This window comes from Antechinus flavipes, chromosome 6 (genome assembly GCF_016432865.1).
Source record: "Antechinus flavipes isolate AdamAnt ecotype Samford, QLD, Australia chromosome 6, AdamAnt_v2, whole genome shotgun sequence".
Taxonomy (NCBI): Eukaryota; Metazoa; Chordata; class Mammalia; order Dasyuromorphia; family Dasyuridae; genus Antechinus; species Antechinus flavipes.
The window spans coordinates 177,899,184-177,922,486 of NC_067403.1; the positions used below are offsets into that span (position 1 = coordinate 177,899,184).

At 33.0% G+C, this 23,303-nt stretch overlaps 1 protein-coding gene across 1 annotated transcript in view; it reads left to right on the forward strand.

The window, feature by feature from the left end:
* Window positions 1-23,303, forward strand: part of BBS7 (Bardet-Biedl syndrome 7) — a 63,667-nt gene that overhangs the window by 23,761 nt on the left and 16,603 nt on the right. Inside the window, exons 8-13 of the mRNA XM_051966346.1 lie at window positions 13,800-13,930; window positions 16,766-16,850; window positions 17,347-17,449; window positions 19,206-19,398; window positions 21,596-21,670; window positions 22,634-22,699. Of these exons, the coding sequence (XP_051822306.1) occupies window positions 13,800-13,930; window positions 16,766-16,850; window positions 17,347-17,449; window positions 19,206-19,398; window positions 21,596-21,670; window positions 22,634-22,699 (653 nt within the window). The remainder of the gene's footprint in view (window positions 1-13,799; window positions 13,931-16,765; window positions 16,851-17,346; window positions 17,450-19,205; window positions 19,399-21,595; window positions 21,671-22,633; window positions 22,700-23,303) is intronic.

Consider the following 23,303-nt stretch of genomic DNA (forward strand, 5'->3'; position numbering starts at 1 on the left):
TTATATTAACCCTGAGAGATGGGTATGATCATTATCCCCATCTTTATATTTATTCTGTCTAGGCTTATATAGATTCTTTTTCTCTTCTTTATTAGAATGTACATTTCTTTCAATTAGAGGTTGTTTTATTTGTATCCCCAATTCCTAACACAGTTCCTGTCACATAAATGTTGATTGATTGATTTGTCAACAGTTTAAAAGACCAGAAGTTGACTGGTCTTAACTTATTTTTGGAGTATAAAAAAATAAATCTCAACTTGTGAGAAGATGGAAGAATTAGGGTGTGGCTTAACAAATTGTCATGCATAAATGTAAAGGAATATTACTGTACTACAAGACACAATAAATAGAGTGATACAGAGAAGGATGCAGAGGCTGACAGTAATGCAGAATGAAGTCAGCAAAGTTAAGAGTAAGGTGTGGTCATGGGCAGCACCAAAATGGCAAAGCAAAACCTACACTCTCCCAAATTCCTCTCCAAACAACTTTAAAATAAAACCTCAAATCAAATTCTGGATCAGCAGAACCAACAAAAAGTCTGGGTGAAATAATTTTCCAGCCTAAGACAACCTAAAGAGATTGGTGGGAAAGGTCTGTCTTAATGAGTTGGTGGTTGGGCCCAGAACAGACTGTACCCCAAAAAGTCAGTAGCAGGCCTTGGAGGCAGATTCATGATTAGTGGCAGCAACTTCAGGAGCTCTTAGCCCACAAACACTAAGGAGATCATACAACTTGTCAGAAGGAGATAATAGGGCATCCTTTGCTAACACTGGGTGCAGGATTGCAAATATATGATTCTGGGTTGCAGTCTCAGAGCATGGAGGATTATCCATATACTAACACTTGTGGCTGCAGGAGAGCAGAGACTCTAGTCACAGTTTCAGGATGGGGAAGAATGCTTGTGGCTGTTCACGGGAGAGCTTCAGATCCTAAGCATAAAGAAGTACTGATACTTATGACCTTAGGAGAGCAGGAACCTGAGTCACAATTCCAGAATCATAAGGAATGAAAGCATTTATGGCTATAGGGGAGCAGAGACTCTGCGTTATAGTTTCAGGATAGAGAAGAATGCTTGTGGTGGTTCACAGAGTAGAACACAGACTTGAAGAACATACCTCTTCTTAGATCATTCCACCTTGGAAAAATAAAAGTTTATATAAAGATCACCTTGCTTGCCATCTGGGGGAGGGGGTGGAGGGAGGGAGGGGAAAAATCGGAACAGAAGTGAATGCAAGGGATAATGCTGTAAAAAATTACCCTGGCATGAGTTCTATCAATAAAAAGTTATTTTAAAAAAAGTTTATAGATCACCACCCTACACTCTGTCCAGTACTACCTCTGTGAAACAGCAGCATGAAAAACCTGAAGCTTGAGACAGTACTCTGTCCACTCTGGGAGCAGAGCTCAACTTTAACATAAAATTAAAAATCAAGAAACAGACTGTAAAAACTAGCAAATAACAAAAGAAAACTGACCATAAAATAATACCATAGTGACAAGGGTATTAAGACACAAACTCAGAAAACAGCAGTCAAAATGATGCTGTTTGAGTGGTCTAGATTCCTAGTGGTCTAGAGATTAATGGCTATAAGAGAGTTATTAAGAATCCCCATTAAATCAGCCACAGGTTTTAGGAGTGAAAGAATTCACTCATTCCCAAATATTAGTTGTAAAATGAAAGTTATTGTTAGATAGTTTAACATTGTTAACATATTGTTAACAGTTTAACCAGAGAATGACTTCTATGTGGCAGATCTATGGAAAATGGAGTTTTGCATTGAGAATGCAGTTCTCAGTGGACAGAAAGTCCTAGCAGAAAAGGGAGCTGCCAAGATCTATCTGCAAAAACTTTAGTTGATGGAAGCTTATTATATTGGGTGTCTTTGTGGGGTTGGGAAGCCTGAGCAGATCAGAACCAGTAGGGGCTGGGAGAGCCCAAGTTGGCTCAGATCTAGTAGGGGCCTGGGACAAGTCCTTTAGAATTCAAAGGAATGCTTTTTGACCAGGATTTGTAATTCAGTCAAAGACTCTGGCATCCTGGAGAGACAACTTGTCTGGGGAGGATATGCCTCAGCCAGGAGGGGCTAGGAATCTGAAAGGAATCACAGATCAATAGGAAATAATAATTTATTAAAGGGACCCCAACCTGCTTCAAAAAGAGCTACATGTAAAACTTTAAAAAAAAAAAAAGTGAATTAGTCTCAGGCCCAAAAAAGAATTTCTTGAAGAATTCTAAAAAGGATTTTAAAAATCAAATGAGAGGTAGAAAAAAAATTGGTAAAAGAAATGAAAGAAAATACTGAAAAAAGCAACACCTTAAAAAACAGAATTAGCCAAATGAAAAAAGAATTGCAAAAAATTACAGAAGAAAACTGCTTAAAAAGCAGAATTGGCCTATGTAAAAAGAGGCACAAAAAAGTCACAGAAGTCATCTTTAAAAATTAGAACTGGGAAATTAATATCCTTTTGAGACATGAGAAAAGCATAAAACAAAATCAAAAAAATTAAAAAATAGGAGAGAAAAGGTGAAATATCTCATTGGTAAACATCTAACTTAAGAAGAGATTGAAGATAAATTGAGAATTGTTGAAATGAAGTTAGGTGGTGGAGTGGATAGAGTATCAGCCTTGACATCAGAAGTCAAATGCAGCCTCAGGCACTTGACACCAGTTGTATGACCCTGGGCAAGTCATTTAATCCCAGTTGCCTTCCTCTCTCCTTGGGGAGGGATTGCCTAAAAGCCATGATCAAAACAAAACTAAAACTAAAACCTAGGCATCATGTTTCAAGAAATTATCAAGGAAAATTGTCCTGATATCCTAGAACCAGAGGGTATAGTAAAAATGGAGAATCTACTGCTCACCTCTTGAAAAAAATCCTAAATTAAAAACCAGAAATATTGTCAAATTGTGGAGTTAAGAAGAAAATATTGCAAGCAGCCAGAGACAATTCAGTATGGAGCTACATTCAGGATCGCACAAGATTAAAAAACTTCTGTATGAAAGGATTAGATTGTTTGGAATGTAATATTCTGCAGAGCAAAGGAGAAAACTGAATATAATTCTGCTGGAGGGAAATGGGTATTTAATAAAATAGAGGGTGTGCAGGCACTCCTGATGAAAAGAACAAAGCTGAACAGAAAATGTAATTTTTCAAAGACAGGACTCAAGAGAAACATAAAAAGATATCATAAAGGATTTAATAAGGTTAAACTATTTATGTTTTTTACAAGAGAGGATGATAGGTACTTGTAACTCCAAAGAGTTTTGTCATTATTAGGGCAGTCAGGAGTATACATAAAGAGCACAAGTGTGAGTTGATTATGATAGAATGATTTCTAGAAAATAAAATTTAAGAGTGAGCAAGAGGGATGCATTGTAAAAGGAGGAAGAGAAAGACAAAATGGGGTAAATTATCTCCTAAAAATGTTATGAATGGAAGAGCTTTTACTGTGGAGGTGGAGGGAGTGGACAATATTTGAATCTTACTCATTGGAATTGGCTCAAAGAGGAAATAACATATAGTTGGGGACAGAAATCTATCTTGCTCTACAGAGAAGTAAGAGGGGAGGGAAAGTAAGAGAAAGGGATGTGTGTGTGTGTGTATGTCCATCCTATAAAAGGGAGGGCAGATTAGAGGAGGCAGTGGTGAGACACAAAACAGACTGAAGAAGAGAGAAATGCGCGCACACACACACAGAAAGAATACAAGCGAGCGCAGAGGATAAATAGGAAAAGTAGAATGGAGGGAACTATATAGTAATCATACCTATGTATGTGAGTGGGATGAACTTACTTATAAAATTAAAGTAGTTAGCAGAGTATATTAAAAACTAGAATGACAGTCTGTTGTTTGCAAAAAACATACCTAAGCAAAGAGACACATAGAGTAAAAGTAAGGGGCTGGAGCAGAATCTCTTATTTAGTTGATGTTTAAAAGAAAAAAGCAGGAATAACAATCATGATCTCAGACAAAACAAAAGCAAAAATCTAATTAAAAAGGGATAAGCAGAGAAACTACATCTTACTAAAAGGTACCATAGACAGTAGGGTAATATCAGCATTAAACATTTATGCACCAAATGGTATAGCATTCAGCTTCTTAAAGGAAAAGTTAAATGAGTTACAGGAGAAATAGACAATAAGACTATGCTAGTAGGAGTCCTTAGCTTCTCCCTTTCAGAACTAATTTTTTTTCGATTTTAATAAATTTTATTTTAATACATATTTCTTTATGAATCATGTTGTGAGAGAAAAATCAAAACCAAAGATAAAATCGTTGGGAGAAAAAATAAAACAGAAAAAAAGAAGTGAACATAACCTTATTGATTTATATTCAATCCCCTAAGTTCTTTTTTTCTGGATGCAGATGGCATTTTCTATCCAAAGTTTATTGGGATTGACTTGGATCTCTGAACCACTGAGAAGAATTAAGTATTTCATAGATGGTCATCACACATTCTTGCTGTTATTGTGTACAATGTATTCCTGGTTCTGCTTGTTTCGCTTGGCATCAGTTCATGTAAATCTTTCAAGGCCTTTCTAAAATCAGCTTGTCAGTTTTTATAAAACAATAATACTCCATTATCTTCATATACCACAACTTGTTCAGCCATTCCTCAATTGATAGGCATCTGCTTATTTTCCTGTTCTTTGCTACTACAAAAACAGCTGCTACAAAAATTTTTGCATGTGTGGGGTCCTTTTCCCTCCTTTATGATTTCCTTAGAATACAGGTCCAGTCATGGCACTGCTGGGTCAAAGGGTATGCACAATTTGATAGGCCTTTGGGCATAGTTCCAAATTGCTCTCTAGAATGGTTGGATTGTTTCATATCTCCACCGACAATGCATTAGTGTCCCAGTTTTCTCATATTTCCTCCAACATTTATTGTTATCTTTTCCTATTGTTTTAGTTAATCTGAAAGGTGTGATGTGTACCTCAGAATTGTTTTAATTTGTATTTAATCAGTAGTGATTTAGAGAATTTTTTCATATGACTAAAGATGGCTTTGATTTTGTTATCTGAAAATTGTTTATATCCTTTGACCATTTATCAATCAGGGAATGACTGTATTCTTATAAATTTGAGTTCTTTATATATTTTAGAAATGAGATCTTTATCAGAAACATTGGCTGTAAATTTTCCCCCTAGCTTTGTACTTCCCGTTTAATCTTGTTTGTGTTGGTTTTGTTTGTGCAAAATTTTTTTTTATTTAATGTAATCAAAGTTGTCCATTTTGCATTTCATAATGTTCTCTAGTCCTTTGGTCATAAATTCCTCCCTTCTCCAAGGATCTGATAGGTAAATTTGCTTATAGTATCACCCTTTATTCCCGAATCATGTTCCTATTTTGACTTTATTTTTGTATGGGGTGTGAGAGTTAGATCTATGCTGAGTTTCTGACATTATTTTCCAATTTTCCCAGCAGTTTTTGTCAAATAGTGAGTTCTTATCCCAGAAACTGGAGTTTGGATATTTATCAAGCTAGATTACTATAGTCATTGATTATTGTGTTGTGTGTATCTAACTCATTCCACTGATACATCATTCTGTTTCTTAGCCAATACATCAAATGGTTTTGATGTCTGCTGTTTTATAATATAGTTTTACTAAGCCACTATTCTTGATATTTTTCCTCATTAATTCCCTTAATATTCTTGATTTTTTGTTCTTCCAGGTGAATTTTGTTCTTATTTTTTCTAGCTCTATAAAATAATTTTTTGACAGTTTGATTGGTATGGCATTGAACAAGTAGACCAATTTAGGCAGAATTGTCATTTTTCATTATATTAGCTTGACTTACTCATCAGAACTAAATCTAAGCAAAAAATAAAAGAGGTATTAAGGATATGAAGAGAATTTTATAAAAGCGATATAGAATAGATTTCTGGAGAAAAATTGAATGGGAACAGAAAGGAATAAACCTTTTTCTCGGAGGTGCATGGCACCTATATAAAAATTGACCATGTATTAAGTATAAAAAACACCTTAAAACCAAATGCTGAAAAATAGAAATATTAAATACATATTTTTCAGATCCTTATGGAATAAAAATTATATTCTATAAAGGGTTGTAGAAATAGATTAAAATTAGTTAGAAACTGAACAGTCATTAAAAAATGAATAGATCAAAGAATAAACCATAGAAGCAATTAATAATTTAATTAAAGAGAATGGCAAGATAAAGCAGCATATAAAGATTTATGGAATACAGCCAAAGCAGCACACTTAGGGGAAAATGTGTATCTTTAAATGCTTATACTAATAAAATAGAGAAAAAAAACAGATCAGTGAATTAGATATGCAACTAAAAAAAATTGAAAGAAACAAATTAAAAATCTCCAGTTAAATACCAAATTGAAAATCTTAAAAATCAAAAGAGAATTTAATAAAATTATAAGTAAGAAAATCAACAAAATCATAAATAAAACTTAGAGTTAGTTTTATTTTTAAAAAACCCAATAAAATAGATAAACCATTGGTTAATTTGTTTTTTTAAAAAAAAAGAAAATCAAATGACCAATATCAAAAATGAAAAGGGTGAATTTACCACCAATGAAAATAAAACAATTATTATTAGGAGCTATTTTGTCCAATTAAATATATCAATAAATCTCTCTAAGTAAAATTTATATTTTACAAAATATAAATCACCCAAAGTTAGAGAAAACAATACTTAAGTAACCCTATCTTAGAAAAAGAAATTGAACACGTCATCAGTGAACTCCTCAAGAAAAAGTCTCTGGGAATAGATACATTCATCAGTGAATCTACCAAACATATAGAGAACAATTAATTCCAATATTACATAAACTATGTAGAAAAATAGGCAAAGGAGTCCTATAAAATTTCTTTTACAAAACTAATATGATGTTGATGCTCAAATAAGGAAGAGCAAAAACAGAAAGAAAACTATAACTAATTTCCCTAAGGAATATTGATACAAAAATTTTTAGTAGCAATATTACAGCAATATATCACAAAGATCATACACTATGAGCAGATGGGATTTATATCCCAAATGTAAGGATAGTTCAGTATTAAGAAAACTGCCAGCATAATTGATCATGTCGGTAACAAAAGAGATATTATATGATTATTGCAATATAGGTAGAAAATTTTTTTTTGCAAAAATAGAATATTCTTTCCTTTTCAAAATAATAGAAAGCATAGGAATATATGGAGCTTATTTTAAAATAACAATCTCTAAAATTATCATCAAACCTTATCTATAAGATGGATAAGCTAAAAGCATTCCCTGAACATCAGAAGTGAAATAAAGATGCCCATTGTCACTAGTATTATTTAATATTGTACTAGAAATGCTAGTGATAGCAAAACAAGAAGAAAAAGAAATTGAAGGAAATTGAAGGGGAGTCGGGAAATAGAACTGTTATTCTTTGCAGAGAATATAGAGAGTCAACTAAAAAACTAATTGTAATACCTAACATCTTTAGCAGTTTCAGGATATAAAATAAACCCATATAAATCATCAGTATTTCCATATATATATATTACCAAAAAAAAAGGCCAGCAGCAAGAGATAGAAATTCCACTTAAAATAACTGTGTACAATATAAAATACTTGAGAATCTACTGGCCAAAAATAAACCCAGGAATTATATGAACAGAATTACAAAACACTTTCCACACAGTCAGATTTAAACTATTGGGGAAAATATTGCTTATAGGTAGGTTGAGCCAATATAAAAATGACAATTTTACTTTTTGCAAGGGTGAGTGTTGAAAATTATCTTTCCATGTATTTTGAAAATAAAAAGCTAGTATTTAAAAAAAAGAGAGAAAATGTTATAAGTTGAAATATAGAAAAAATTGAATGTAACTAATCTTAAAATTATGAGGAAACTCAATGACTCAGAAATATACTTGAAGAATATAAGCAAAATCATAGGTTCAATGAAAAATATATTTTATGGGATATCAAGATGTTGGAAGTAAAAGTAAAAAAAAAAAATTCTTAGAAAATTGTTCAGCTGACAAAATATTTAGAATCTTTGCTATCAAAAGTGGTAGATCTGAAGGGGAGATCCAGGGGGAGACATTTCAGCATTATTGAATTTCCTAGAAATTGAAGAAGAAAGAAATCTGACCACTATATCTTCCAGAAATGTGTAAGAAAAAATCTCAGAAATAGTGAGAATGATATCAGATTCCTGATTGAATTCATAGCACACCTACAGGGGCCTACCCATACTTTAATTCATTCAGAATATATTACCATCAAGTTTCAAGATTTCTCTGCAAGGAACTGTTCCTCTAACAGTAGTCAAGAAGAAAGATACTATATATCCAAAAGTACCCATTTGGATTTTATAAAGGTTATAACAGTTAAGAAATTACATTGTTATGATATAATGAAAATTAGAAAATAAGGAATTTGGTTTCCCCAATCCTAGCAAAGTGAAACATAATTTTAGAAAGCAAAAAATCAACCAAACAACCAAATAAATAAAGTAATTAATGGGAGAAAAGAAATCTTGGAAAATATAATAAAATGAAGATAATAATAGTACTTATAATAATTGACGTAACTTAAAAATAATAATAGTAAAAGTAGGTACTATTACCTACTTCCCAAAGTAATTATGAGGATCAAATGAGATATTTGTAAGTGCTTAGGATAGTGCCTGGGATATAAATAATTCTTAATAAATGCCTATTTCCTTCCTTCTTCCCATCCTGCTACTCTTCTTTGTCCATCAGATGCATTAATATTGCTTTGTATTTTAGCACTTTACTTTTTCTTACTTCACTTGAAATTACTTAAATCCAATTCACATGCAAGAAAAGAATCACCCATGATGTCATTTGTTCTCTTTGTAGATGAAGCTTGAATAACAAATCATTTTATATACTTATGATATATTTTCATTTCTTCCTCTAATCATTTCAATGTGCTGATTATCTATTTTCCTCTTCAAATAATTTTAGTTGTTTAATAGATTTTATTAATATATTTTGTATTTATATTGCTTAGATTTCCCCATAAATTCCTTTTCCTTCCCCCCCTTCTTTTTGAACCCAGATCTTTTATCATTTTTATGATATAATATTCCAATGATGGGTGCTCACTTTATTTCTAAATTTTTGCTACAACACAAAAATGCTGCTATAAATATTTTATATAGGGCCTTCCTCTATCTTAATCTTTTAGGGACTTGTGCCTAGTAGTGATATTAGTGATTAAAAGAGTATAGTTTAGTCATTCATAGCTCTGCCAATAATGCACCAGTGTTCTTGTGCTTCCACAAACTCTCCATTTTCATTTTTTATCTTCTCCATAGTCTGCTGAGCTTAAAGTGGAATCTCAGAGCTTTTTCATGTACATCCAATAATATCTCCTAAGATTCCTTCTTTTATATAGATAATAATGTTTCTCCTATCTAATTATAAAATTTATCTTTTCTGATCCTTTTAATTTATCATGTGATCTATATGTGTGAGGTACTTCCTGTGATTATGCTGTGAGATTTCCTCTGTGCCTAATGTCCGACAGACTCCTTTTTAGCTTTCTCAGCAGGCTCTTACCTCTGATCTTCTGGGGGAGAATGCCTAAAGGTAAGATTTGTCTCCCAGCCTTTGTCACTGCAGAGCTGACTCTTTTTATGCTGTTTTGGTCTGTTCTTCCTTGACCATGTTCTTTTGGAGGCCCTTTTCACATGTTTGCAGGAGTTTATTTATGGTCCTTTGGGACCATATACCCCATTACCTACCAATGGAATATCTGGGCCAGAGGACATGGACCTCTTAGCCACTTTCTTTTTTTTTTTTTTTTTTTTTAGTTTTTATTTAATAATTACTTTATATTGACAGAATCCATGCCAGGGTAATTTTTTTACAACATTATCCCTTGCACTCGTTTCTGTTCCGATTTTTCCCCTCCCTCCCTCCCCCCCCCCCCCCAGATGGCAAGCAGTCCTATATATGTTAGATATGTTGCAGTATATCCTAGATACAATATATGTTTGCAGAACCGAACAGTTCTCTTATTGCACAGGGAGAATTGGATTCAGAAGGTATAAATAACCCGGGAAGAAAAACAAAAATGCAGATAGTTCACATTCGTTTCCCAGTGTTCTTTCTTTGGGTGTAGCTGCTTCTGTCCGTCATTTATCAATTGAAACTCGGTTAGGTCTCTTTGTCAAAGAAATCCACTTCCATCAAAATATGTCCTCATACAATATTGTTGTCGAAGTGTATAATGATCTCCTGGTTCTGCTCATTTCACTTAGCATCAGTTCATGTAAGTCTCGCCAGTCCTCTCTGTATTCATCCTGCTGGTCATTTCTTACAGAACAATAATATTCCATAACATTCATATACCACAATTTACCCAGCCATTCTCCAATTGATGGGCATCCATTCATTTTCCAGTTTCTAGCCACTACAAGCAGGGCTGCTACAAACATTCTGGCACATACAGGTCCCTTTCCCTTCTTTGTATTTCTTTGGGATATAAGCCCAATAGAAACATTGATGGATCAAAGGGTATGCACAATTGGATAACTTTTTGGGCATAATTCCAGATTGCTCTCCAGAATGGTTGGATTCGTTCACAACTCCACCAACAATGCATTAGTGTCCCAGTTTTCCCGCATCCCTCCAACATTCATCATTATTTTTTCCTGTCATCTTAGCCAATCTGACAGTTGTGTAGTGGTATCTCAGAGTTGTCTTAATTTGCATTTCCCTGATCAATAATGATTTGGAACACTTTCATATGAGTGGTAATAGTTTTAATTTCATCCTCTGAAAATTGTCTATTCATATCCTTTGACCATTTATCAATTGGAGAATGGCTTGATTTCTTATAAATTTGAGTCAGTTCTCTATATATTTTGGAAATGAGGCCTTTATCAGAACCTTTAACTGTGAAGATGTTTTCCCAGTTTGTTGCTTCCCTTCGATTCTTGTTTGCATTAGTTTTGTTTGTACAAAGGCTTTTTAATTTGATGTAATGAAAATTTTCTATTTTGTGATCAGTAATGGTCTCTAGTTCATCTTTGGTCACAAATTTCTTTCTCCTCCACAAGTCTGAGAGATAAACTATTCTATGTTCCTCTAATTTATTTATCATCTCGTTCTTTATGCCTAGGTCATGGACCCATTTTGATCTTATCTTAAGGTATATGGTGTTAAGTGTGGGTCCATGCCTAATTTCTGCCATACTAATTTCCAATTATCCCAGCAGTTTTTATCAAATAATGAATTCTTATCCCAGAAGTTAGGGGCTTTGGGTTTGTCAAACACTAGATTGCTATAGGTGACTATTCTGTCTTGTGAACCTAACCTTTTCCACTGATCCACTAATCTATTTCTTAGCCAATACCAAATGGTTTTGGTGACTGCTGCTTTATAATATAATTTTAGATCAGGTACAGCTAGGCCACCTTCATTGGATTTTTTTTTTTTCATTAATTCCCTTGAGATTCTCAACTTTTTATTGTTCCATATGAATTTTGTTGTTATTTTTTCTAGATCATTAAAATATTTTCTTGGAAGTCTGATTGGTATAGCACTAAATAAATAGATTAGTTTAGGGAGTATTGTCATCTTTATTATGTTCGCTCAGTCGATCCAAGAGCACTTAATATTTTTCCAATTATTTAAGTCTGACTTTATTTGTGTGGCGACTTATATTTTATAATTTTGCTCATATAATTCCTGACTTTCCTTTGGTAGATAGATTCCCAAATATTTTATGGTATCAACAGTTATTCTGAATGGAATTTCTCTTTGTATCTCTTGCTGTTGGGTTTTGTTGGTGATGTATAAAAATGCTGAGGATTTATGGGGATTTATTTTGTAGCCAGCTACTTTACTAAAATTATGAATTATTTCTAATAGCTTTTTAGTAGAATCTCTGGGGTTCTCTAGGTATACCATCATATCATCTGCAAAGAGTGATAGTTTGGTTTCCTCATTGCCTACTCTAATTCCTTTAATATCTTTCTCGACTCTTATTGCCGAGGCTAATGTTTATAATATGATATTAAATAATAATGGTGATAGTGGGCAACCTTGCTTCACTCCAGATCTTACTGGGAAAGGTTCCAGTTTTTCCCCATTGCATATGATGCTTACTGATGGTTTTAAATAAATGCTCCTGACTATTTTAAGGAAAAGTCCATTTATTCCTATGCTCTCAAGTGTTTTTATTAGGAATGGATGTTGGATTTTATCAAATGTTTTTTCTGCATCTATTGAGATGATCATATGGTTTTTGTTTGTTTGGTTATTGATATAGTCAATTATGCTAATAGTTTTCCTAATATTGAACCAGCCCTGCATTCCTGGTATAAATCCTGCTTGGTCATAGTGTATTATCCTGGTGATGATTTTCTGTAATCTTTTTGCTAATATTTTATTTAAGATTTTAGCATCAATATTCATTAGGGAGATTGGTCTATAATTTTCTTTCTCTGTTTTCAGCCTGCCTGGTTTAGGTATCAGTACCATGTCTGTGTCAAGGAGTTTGGTAGGACTCCTTCAATCCCTATTTTTTCAAATAGTTTATTTAGCATTGTTAGCCACTTTCTTACTGAAAGTGCTCATATTACCTTGTATTGTTTTGTGTTTATTTTTCTGGACTTGTATGTCATTTCTTTCAGTTTAATATGGGTTTCTTGAGGGCAGGGCCTGTTTCATTTTTACCTTTAGACCTTTATCACTTTGCTAAATAAAGTATAAATGAATGAATAAATAAAGTAAGTGCTTTACTAAATGTTTGGTGGATTTAACAGAACACTGGTGATGATAGCAGCAACTAGTGGTTCCATCATGCTTTGAAATTTATGTGTTTTATTTTTCTCAATTGATTTTCATAATAATCTTGTGAAATGGGTATTTGAGATAATATTAGTACCATTGGAAAGATGAGGAAATTGAGATAGGTTAGTGATGTTAAATTATCTGGATGGGAAGTGTCATTGCTGGGATTTAAACCAAGATCTTTCCTGGCTTCAAGTCCATTTTTTTTCTTTATTTCCCCCATTATTCCATATTGCTTCCTAATAAAATCATGAATAGATTAGTTCAGAATTGCCAGCAATGAAGTTATTATTTAATCTCAAGTTGAAAAAAATAAGGTTTAAATGTTAAACATTTGTGATATAAATCACAGTTTTATTTCCTTTGTTATATTTTGGGAATCATTAACTTACATTTTGTCTATTTCCTTATTCTAAGGCTGTGAGTTGTATTGAAATCCAAACAGTTCTTGTTACTGAAAAGGTCCCAATTTACACATTGAAATAAAAGTTGAACTAAAAGTTCATTAATAAGTCAAATGTCAACATTTTTTTCATAGAAACAAAATAAATAATAGTTTCTGAAATTAGTCTTATTTGGTTTCAAGAATAACTGAAGTCACAGGGAGTCCTTGAGATAAGGGATACATTTAATGAGATTATAATACTACCATTTTAGTTACTTTATGGTTTAAATGGTATTTATAAGCTAATTCTTCTTCATCACATTGTTTCAAGGAGGGAAAAATGTGTTCTGCAAAGCATAGAAGATTTGAAATGATATGATGTTAGACCCATATGCATGAAGGACTCTTGGTGTTGGCCAACCAGTTAAGTGCATGAAGACCTCTCAATATTTTGTTTTTCTGCAGGGAACTAATCCCTGAAATATGTACTGTTGAACTCAGAAATCTTTATCTCTTTTAATTCTTATTTAGAGTACCAAGTGCTGCCTTGAATTCAAACTTCATTTAAAATGTTCATCTGCAGTTCATGTTGTATATACTTTTCTTTTTTTAAAATAAAGGCATTCTATGTGTTGACTATTTTGATATTGTGGGAGATGGTGTTAAAGATCTACTTGTTGGTCGAGATGATGGAATGGTGGAAGTATACAGTTTTGATGCTGCTGATGAGCCTGTTCTTCGATTTGAGCAGGTAAATTATACAGTTGATAGCACTTTATTCCTGCCTCAAAGAAGTGAAATAATAATATTAGCTAACATTTGTATAGCAGTTTAAGATTTGCTTGCAAAGTATTTAACATGTTATTTCATTTGATTCTCACAGCCTTGGGAGCTAGATGACATTATTATTATCATCATCTTTATTTTACAGATGGGGAAACTTACACAGACATCAATTAAGTACTAACCCAGGATTGCCCAGATAGCAAATGTCTGGTCTTGGTGTCTAGAGGAGTCAAAAAGACTCATCTTTATGAAATTGGATCTGGTCTCAGGTACTTAATTAGCTGTGTGATCTAGGGCAGACTTAACTCTGACTCAGTTTCCTCATCTATAAAATAAACTGGGAAAAGAAATAGCAAACCACTCCAGAATCTTTGCCAAGAAACCCTATAAAGAGTTGGACATGATTGAAACTGCTGAACAATAACAGTAACAACAACTTCCTCCCTTTGAGTTTGGCTCTTGAGCCACTTCATCAACTAAAAGTCTAAGAATATAATTCACAGGCTTCATTTGATCCAAAAACTTTTGTCTGAGTGCATTGTTTTATATAATTCATATAATTATATATATATATATAAAAATTGAAGACACTGTCAGGAAGACCTGAGTTCAAATGTGGCCTCAGACATTTACTGTGTAGCCCTAAGTAAGTCACTTAACTCTTTTTGTATCAGTTTCCTCATTTGTAAAAATGAGCTGGAGAAGTAATGGGTAAATGAGATGCTCATGAATCAGTCATTCAATTCAATAAGGGATCTACTTAGCCATAAAATAAAAGAAGTACATTCGGTAAGGAAAAACATGAGTTGATTCAGCTGAGCATAGCTTCCTTGCCTGAGCTATCTTTTACTCACTGTGATCCACCAGCACCCATAGAGGATCTGCTGTTTTGTACTTAGATGATGAGGAAGGCATATCAGGAGGCAGAGCCTTTAGCCCCCTGAGCCAACAACCAAGTCTTGAGAATGATCTGATTATATGTTAAAGAAAAAAGTAGCCTAACTTGCATAGAAAGAATAGATAGGATATTATTCCCATCACTTGGTCCTTCTCATAAAAATTTTGTAAACTACCGCAAGTCCAGAGCCAACATTATATGTAATGTGAAGCAAATCAATCTCATGAAAAACAGATACAAAATAAGGATATGCTTTTATACAATTTCTTTTGACGTTATTAAAATGCTACTAAAACTAGAGTAATTAATATAAAAACGAAAAAAGTCAAAACATGATTTGCAAATAACATGATGGCTAGATTAGAAACTCATTCTCAATCAATAAATGAGTTTTTCCGTGATACATGACACAAGAAAAACCCACAAGACTTAATTTGCATTCTTTTATCAATTGACAGAGATGAAGCAGATATGGAAAAAAGATCTTACTTTAATTACAATTACAATATTTATCTGGGATTAAGTTAGCCAAACATTGGTCATCTATGGAGTATTATCAGCTATAACAACAATGGAAGGACGAGTAAAAAACCTCAAAGTGCTATATAAATGCTCTCTATTATCATCAACTAGAAATACCAGAAACAAAAGTAAAATATATACAGAAAGATTTATATTGGACAAATCTATAAACAAAAATTGGAAAAAGGATTCATAAATTAATATTGGGGTAAATGGCTAACATTTGATAAAATATATTTATGTCCCCACTTTATACTATATATATGAAATAAATTCCAGCTGGGTCATAGAACTAAATATAAAATGAACTATAAAAACCATTAGGAGAAAATAGAATATTATGTTCATCCCTACTATGGAAGGCAGAGGCATTTAAAATTATTATATAATAGAACAAATCACAGGGAATAAGTTAAGTAGTATTTTGATCACATAAAAATGAAAAAATTCTATTCAAGAAAAAATAATTAAGATATAAAAAAAATTTCTGATAGCAAACTTAATGGACAAAATCATAACACTTAAAATTTATTAGAAATTGATATAAATATGCAAGAGCCACACCAGATCACCTTTATATAAATGTTGAAAGGATATAGTTGATTAATAAAAATGTATATACAAATTCCACATATGCACTTGAAAATATGTTGATCAGTAAGGAAATGAACTATTTTATTTATAGAATAATCTATAAAATGGACTATTGTAGATTGAAATTCATTTTAAAGTGTGAATAATTATATAGGTTCATTTTGTGTTAATATTTAAAATTAAATGTATAATAGTTTTTACTTTATTAATACTAGTATCTGTCTTATCATCTGAATCTGAAAATTTACTGTTTTCAAAGGAAAACATTTTTTTCTAATTTTGAGATTTTTAAAACTTTTATATTTATCTAAGGTCAGCTAGGTGGCAGAGTGGATAGATTTATCTTCCTGGCCTCAGACATTTACTAGCTGTGCAACCCTGGATTCACTTAACCCTATTTGCCTCTTTTTCTTATGTGTAATATGAACTAGAGAAGGAAATAGCAAACCGCTCAGTTCTTTGTAAAGAAAATCCCAGTTGGGGTTATGAAGAGTTGGACAAAACTGAAACATTGTATTGATATGTGTGTGTGTGTGTGTGTGTGTGTGTGTTTATTATCACATGTATATATGCATATACACTATGTGTTTATATGTTAACAGCAAAACTTTTTCTGTACGCTTATTAAGCCTAGGGTTTTTTTAATCACCATGCAAATAGGATAAGCAGTCCTGTTGCTTATTGTTAACCAGAAATGTATGTGTATCTGTGTGTGTGTGTGTGTGTGTGTTTGTGTGTGTGTATATTTTAAAATGAATGACATCTTGCTTCATATATTTCTCATAGGCATTGTCTGAAAGTGTCACATCCATCCAGGGTGGCTGTGTGGGGAAAGATGGTTATGATGAAATTGTGCTAACAACATATTCAGGTAGAGTAGATACTTCCAGGAATTTTGGAGAACTGAGTGATATTTTAAACTCTTGACTGTGTTTCCTTAGTACTACCTTATTTCCAATCACCTTGTCCCTTAGCATTGAAAACCACTGGGTGGAGCCACTCTGGGCTTTGGCAGGTCTTCAAGGCCATGCACTGAGTTATAAAGGGATTGGTTTGGGAGCATCATACCACTATACTCATAGACTGAAGTATATTGCTCTCATTCCCTATCCAGTAATCTGGGCTTCTCATATTAGAAAGAAAGGCAAATTGGTCTAAAAAAAATTTTCCTCTTGTCTTGTTAATTTGGCATGTGTTTAAAGATTTGCCAAACCCGAGGTTGAGTTTGATATTTGGGGATGGGCAGTGAGGGGAGTGGAATGATATGTGGTGGAAGAGTCTGGATACCTCTTCATGCATCCCTCTGGATGTCCTTGAGGCAGCATTTTTTTTTTTTGGGGGTGTGTAATCAGGATTCTTTCCTGTAGGCTGGATCACAGGTCTGACCACAGAGCCTGTCCACAAAGAGAGCGGACCTGGTGAAGAACTGAAAATAAACCAGGAGATGCAAAACAAGATTGCATCTTTGCGGTAAAATCTTTGTTGGATTTCTTCTAGACTGGTTCACTTGGTTTGTTCACTTTAAAATGCAGAATTGTTTGAAAGGAAGTATCTAATTTATATCTTTAAAATGTATTGATTCATTTAGGGGAATGAAAAATTAACATATCATAATTGTCTTTGGTCTTTAAAATTTAGTTTGAAGAAAAAACCTTATCCTATATTGTTCCTCCCTGCCCCCCAGGTTAAAAATTCCATTTTACCAAGTATTTAATTATGAAGAATCTCTTCCTAGTCATTGGAAAGGACCAATAGAGACATTTAAAAAGGGAAAATTTTATACAAGTTTTCTGGCGTCTGTGGGCCATGAGTCCTTTGCATTTGTAGGTTACTCAATCAGACAAGAAGATTGTCTGGTATTGTGCCAGGTATTGTGCTAAGTGCTGATTCTATACAAAAAGGCAAAGATTGGATTCCTATCTAAGCTCCAGAGCTTTCATTGTAATGGGGAAGACCACATAGAAGTTTCTTATTGCATGATGTAATAGAAAAGATCATTAGGCTTAGAGTCTGAAGACTTAAGATTGAGTCCCTGCTTTTGAGGTTTGTGAAGTTAGACAGGTTTTTTGTTTTTTGTTTTTTGTTTTTTTTTGGTTGTTTTATTTATTTATTTATTTATTTTAAGGTAAGGAAGTTGGATTGTGCAGTGGTTAGAGCACTGAGCCTAGAGTCAGCAAGATCTGAGTTCAAATCCACTGGGCAAGTCACTTAACCTCTGTCTGTATCAATTTTATATCTGTAAAATGGGGAGGAAGGAGATAATAATAGAACCTGCCTTTTAAGGTTATCATTAGAATCAAATGAGAAAATATTTGTAAGATGCCCCACAAACTTTAAAATACTCATAAATGCTAGGTATTTTTTAACTATACAGAAAGTCAGTTTCCTCATCTGTAAAATTTGGATAACATTTGTACTGCCTGCCTCAGAGACTTGTTATGACCAAGCATTTCGTAAGCCTTGATACACTGAAATTATAGCTGAAATTATTTCTGCTCAAGTTCTGATTTTATTTGGGTAGGGGACTCCATCCTATTAGTGAGGGAACCATGTGTTTCAATGTAACTCAATTATATATTTTACCATAAACCCATAAACCTACCTGCAGCACTGAGTAGTGAATTCAAATCAAGAAGCATTTATAAAGTGTGTGCTATGTTCTGTTCTAAGTGATTTGCCTATAGTCACACAGCCAGCTAGAAGTATCAACTCCCCCAGCAACCTCTAAAGCCTCTTCATTTTGTACTCCTGGCTCTCTTTTATTATTACCATGACTACAGAGACTAGAAAATGGGATCTCCTTTTGTCTCTGGTTCTCCTTGAATAGCTTGTCTTGTGATCACAGGGATTGCAGCTACTTTGGGGAAAACTATCCCTTCCTTTTAAAGAGGTATCAGCTATGATGAAGAAGCAAGAATTAGGGAGAGCTGACAAAAGTTTACTTAGAGCCTATTCTTTCTGTCACAAGTGGATAGCAAAAGATCTTTGAGCTGACCTGCTCCAATTGTCTGTAGCTACATTGTCCAGATCCTCCACTTGCCTTCAGGCCTCACTCTATTAGTCATTTCTTGGTTACTATTGCTATTTAAATGGGAGAGGGAAAATTGATTTCTTGTTTGCATCCACACCAAAATCAAATCACATTGTAGAAATTCAGGCTTTCTCATTTGTTCAGTAGCTAATATTTGAGGCTTCTGAGAGTGTACACTTGTCCATCTTTCTATAGGAGCGACTTGGAACATTTGCAATTTAAGGTGATTCAGGAAAGAGAGAAATACCAGCAGTCATCCCAATCTAACACAGCAATATCTTCAGTGCCAACCTTTAGTGTGAATGACAAATTTACATTAAATAAGGATGATGCTAGTTATAGCCTCATCTTGGAGGTACAAACAGCTATTGATAATGTAATGGTACAGGTAAGTGAACCATCCCATTTTCTTGACCTTGACTGTACTAACATTATAGGAGGTAGGTTCTTATTCCCTTCCTCTTGTGTTTGGGTGTTAGGAACATCTATCAGTAAAAAGCACAAGGTTGGAGGAAGTGATATCAGAAGAAGAGTTAAATTAGAATATAAGTACAATGCATTTTATTTGATTCTTTGTTTTTACATCATATATATTTTCCATTGCTTGCATCCTTCTCTCTCCTTCCCAGAAAGCCATTCCTTCCAAGAGTTATAGCAAAGAATAAGAACTAGAAGAAGAAAAACAAAACCCAATTCAGCAAAACTCGTACAACAAAAAAGTCTGCCATTATAAGCAGTATTCCATACTTCTTTTCCCCACCTCTGCAAAGAAAGGAGGGAGGATCCTTTTTCTTTCTCTTCTTTGAATCCAGGCTTAATCATTTTAATTTCACACATTCAAGTTCAATTCCTTTTTGTTGTTTGTTTACATTGCTGTATTCTTTTTGTATATTATTTTCTGGGTTCTATTTGCTTTACTTTGTATCAGTTCATTTAGGTCTTTCCTATAATTCTTTGGAGTCACATTATTCATAGTCATATTCCATTACATTTATGCACCACCACCACTTGTTTAGCCCTTCCCCAATTGGATGGACATTTAATTGTTTCAGGTTCTTTGCTATCATAAAAAGTGCTACTATAATTAGTTTGGTCAAGATAGAGATAAATACAATGTTAGTAAATATTCTTAATATTTGAATTGAATAAGTCATTTTTAAATAAATTGTTAAAACCTTAAAAAATACATTAAATCAATGAATGTCCTAGAGAGCAAATAATAAATAAAACATAGCTCTTCCATTATGGCAGAGAGATGGGAGGCAGAGAGATAGAAAACTGTATATATTATATATCTTGTGAGATAAGCTTATTGTATTTGTCTAATTGTTTTTCTTTATCATTAGGGTGAAGACAGATTTAGTTGGTGGGGGGAGAACTCTGAAATGACTGGTCTAACAATAAAAAGCATCATCAATAAAATATTTATTTATAAATCATATAAATCTATATAAATTTATAAAATACATTAAAATATTTTTTGAAATGATATCACTTAATGGTGCAATTTATTAGTTATTCCATCAGTTCCCTAGTTTAGTAAGAAGTAAATGAAATCATGGGGAGTAATATTAGACCTCTTATCTGTCTTTCTATCTATTTATCTATATATATATATATTTATCTATATGTCTGTCTATCTGATCTTAGCTCAGGCTCCAAATTTAAAATGAAATAGGAAAGAAGGATTGGAGTGAGGAGAGGAGTAGAATGAAAATACATGGCAATGTAGTGGAAAGACTATTGAATTTAGAGTCACAAGATCTGGGTTCCAATCCTAGAGTTTTTTAATCTTCTGAGATGAACTCCAAAGTCTTTAAGTCAGCTCTCCATCTCAAGACCCTAAAGACAATTAGAGGAAAGAAAAAAAGGCCAAAAAAAAAAAAAAAAGAAAGAAAGAAAGAAAGAGTAAGATACAACTAAGGAAGAAAGATGGAAGAACATTAGGAAATCTCCTATTGCCATCTCTTTGAAAGTCATTTAAAAGCCCAGATTCTTTTGTTTAGTGGTGCCAACATTTTAACTGCTTACTTTAGATCAGAAAATTAGTTTTTTCTTTGTTAGTGAGGAGGTAAGAGCTAATTGCAGATATTGGGTATCATGAGCCAGGTTGTTTCCTACTGTTTAATGATCGTTGCAGGTCATAGTTTAGGGTTGAAAAGGACTTTAGAGATCATCATTTTACCCCTTGTATTGGGCCACCCAATTTTTTGTTGTTTTGACTGGTTCCAGCAGAGCTAGGAAAAATTCCACAATTCAGCCTGGTGTGATGTATGTATGTGTGTGTGTGTGTGTGTGTTGACATGTATTAATGTCCCCAAATCTTATGAGAGATTGGCTTATTGATTTTAATAAATGTTGAGGTAGCAAAGTAATTGATTACATAGTAAGCATATTGATTATAAAGTAAGTAAAAGATTATTTGGTTAGATTGATCATTGTTTTCTCAAATTTTGATTTTACAGTAATATATATTTTCAAATGTAATTTAAGAGAGTAGAATTGAAAGTGCTTGAGAATATATATTCATAAATTAAGAAATATTTCTTCTCTTCCCCTTCTTTACCCTCAATTGTTACATCTAGAGTGATGTTCCAATAGATCTGCTTGATGTAGATAAGAATTCAGCTGTGGTTAGTTTTAGCAGCTCTGATATAGAGGTAAGTAAATCCAGATTATAAAACATTCTGTCATCATTTTTTTTTCCTTTCTGCTTGAGACTTTCTGAAGATTAAGGCTTCTCAATGCTGCTATTTGGTGAACTTTATGACTGACTTTTTGAAATGCAGGGTTTGCCATGAAATCAGACTTGCTTTGAGTTTGGGCAAAAAGAATTCCCACTACTGGCCTTGCTGCTCCTTGGATGACTGTTGAGCCTAAGCCTAGAACCAATGGGAGTCAGTAGCTTTTGGATTTTGCACGAGTGAATTTGTTTTAGTGGACTAGTTTCCTGTAATTAATATTACATTTATATTCAGCTGTAAATACTGAGAGGGAAAAAAATACTAAAATGTCCCTGTTTTCATTTTTAGGGAATTTTGTTTTAGGAAAAATTACAGATAAATAATTTTCATCTTAAAGAGTTTAAATATTGATTACTTATAAATCATGAAATGTCATCTGTTTGTGCAATGGATAGAGTATTAAACTTGGAAGTAGCAAGAGCTTATGTCAAATCTGCCTCAGATACTTTTGTTGTATGATCCTAACTAGGCACGTCACTTAAGCTCTCTTAGCCTCGGTTTCTTCATCTGTAAAATGATGAGAATTAGAGCACCTACCTCATAGAATTTATTGTGAGAATCAAATATAAAGAACTTTGCAAATCTTAAAGAGAATATAAATGTTAGTTGTTATATTTAATTTCAGAAAAATAAAAATAAATTCTATGTTGTTCATATGATTTTATTTAAAGTTGTTCAGTATAAATCAACCACATTTACAGTAACTTAGGTCATAAATCATGTCTTCCTTAATTGCTAATTACAATAAAAATAAAAGAAATGAACATTATTTTTTGTAATTAAATTCTAACCAGAATGGTTTTAGGATAAATATCTTATTTACAAATTTTTTTACATAAAATTGTTTCATCCTTTTCATCAACTATGAATTCCTTACAGGTAAATGAGAACTTCCTCCTGGCCACTTATCGGTGCCAAGCAAATACTACTAGGCTGGAGCTCAAGGTAAAGTATTTGAAATGGCTGCCCTGAATCCTGCTGAAAACATCAGCTGAAAAAAATATTTTTATCTGAGTCTTTTATTTCTCTTCTGATCATTGTCTTTTGGACCCATTAGTGAGCTCATTTAAAACCAAATGATTTTATCTTCTTCATTTCCTTATACTTAGCCCTCCCCTAAACTCCTCCCTAAAATGATAGTCATTCTTGGTAATCTTATATAAAGTGTTGACTTTTTATGATTGGAAGAAATCTTTTGAAACTTTCTTTTTGCAATTACCAAGAGTCATGTTGAATATCATTTTTATGAGGCATTAGCTCAAAACTTATTTTATTGGTTTTATTTTTAAGCTCATCCTAAATTAGTAAATGATGGTCATTCTTTTTTTTCCCCTACTTAATATTATTTTTTTTCAATTATATGTAAAGATAGTTTTCAGTGTTCACTTTTGTAAGATTTTGAGTTCCAGTTATTTTTTTCTCCTCTCTTCCTTCCCTTTCCTCTCCCTAAAACAGCAAGCAATGTGTTACAGGTTATATGTGTGCAATCATGCTAAACATATTTCTACATTAAATCATAGTCATATTGTGAAAGAAAAATCAAAACAAA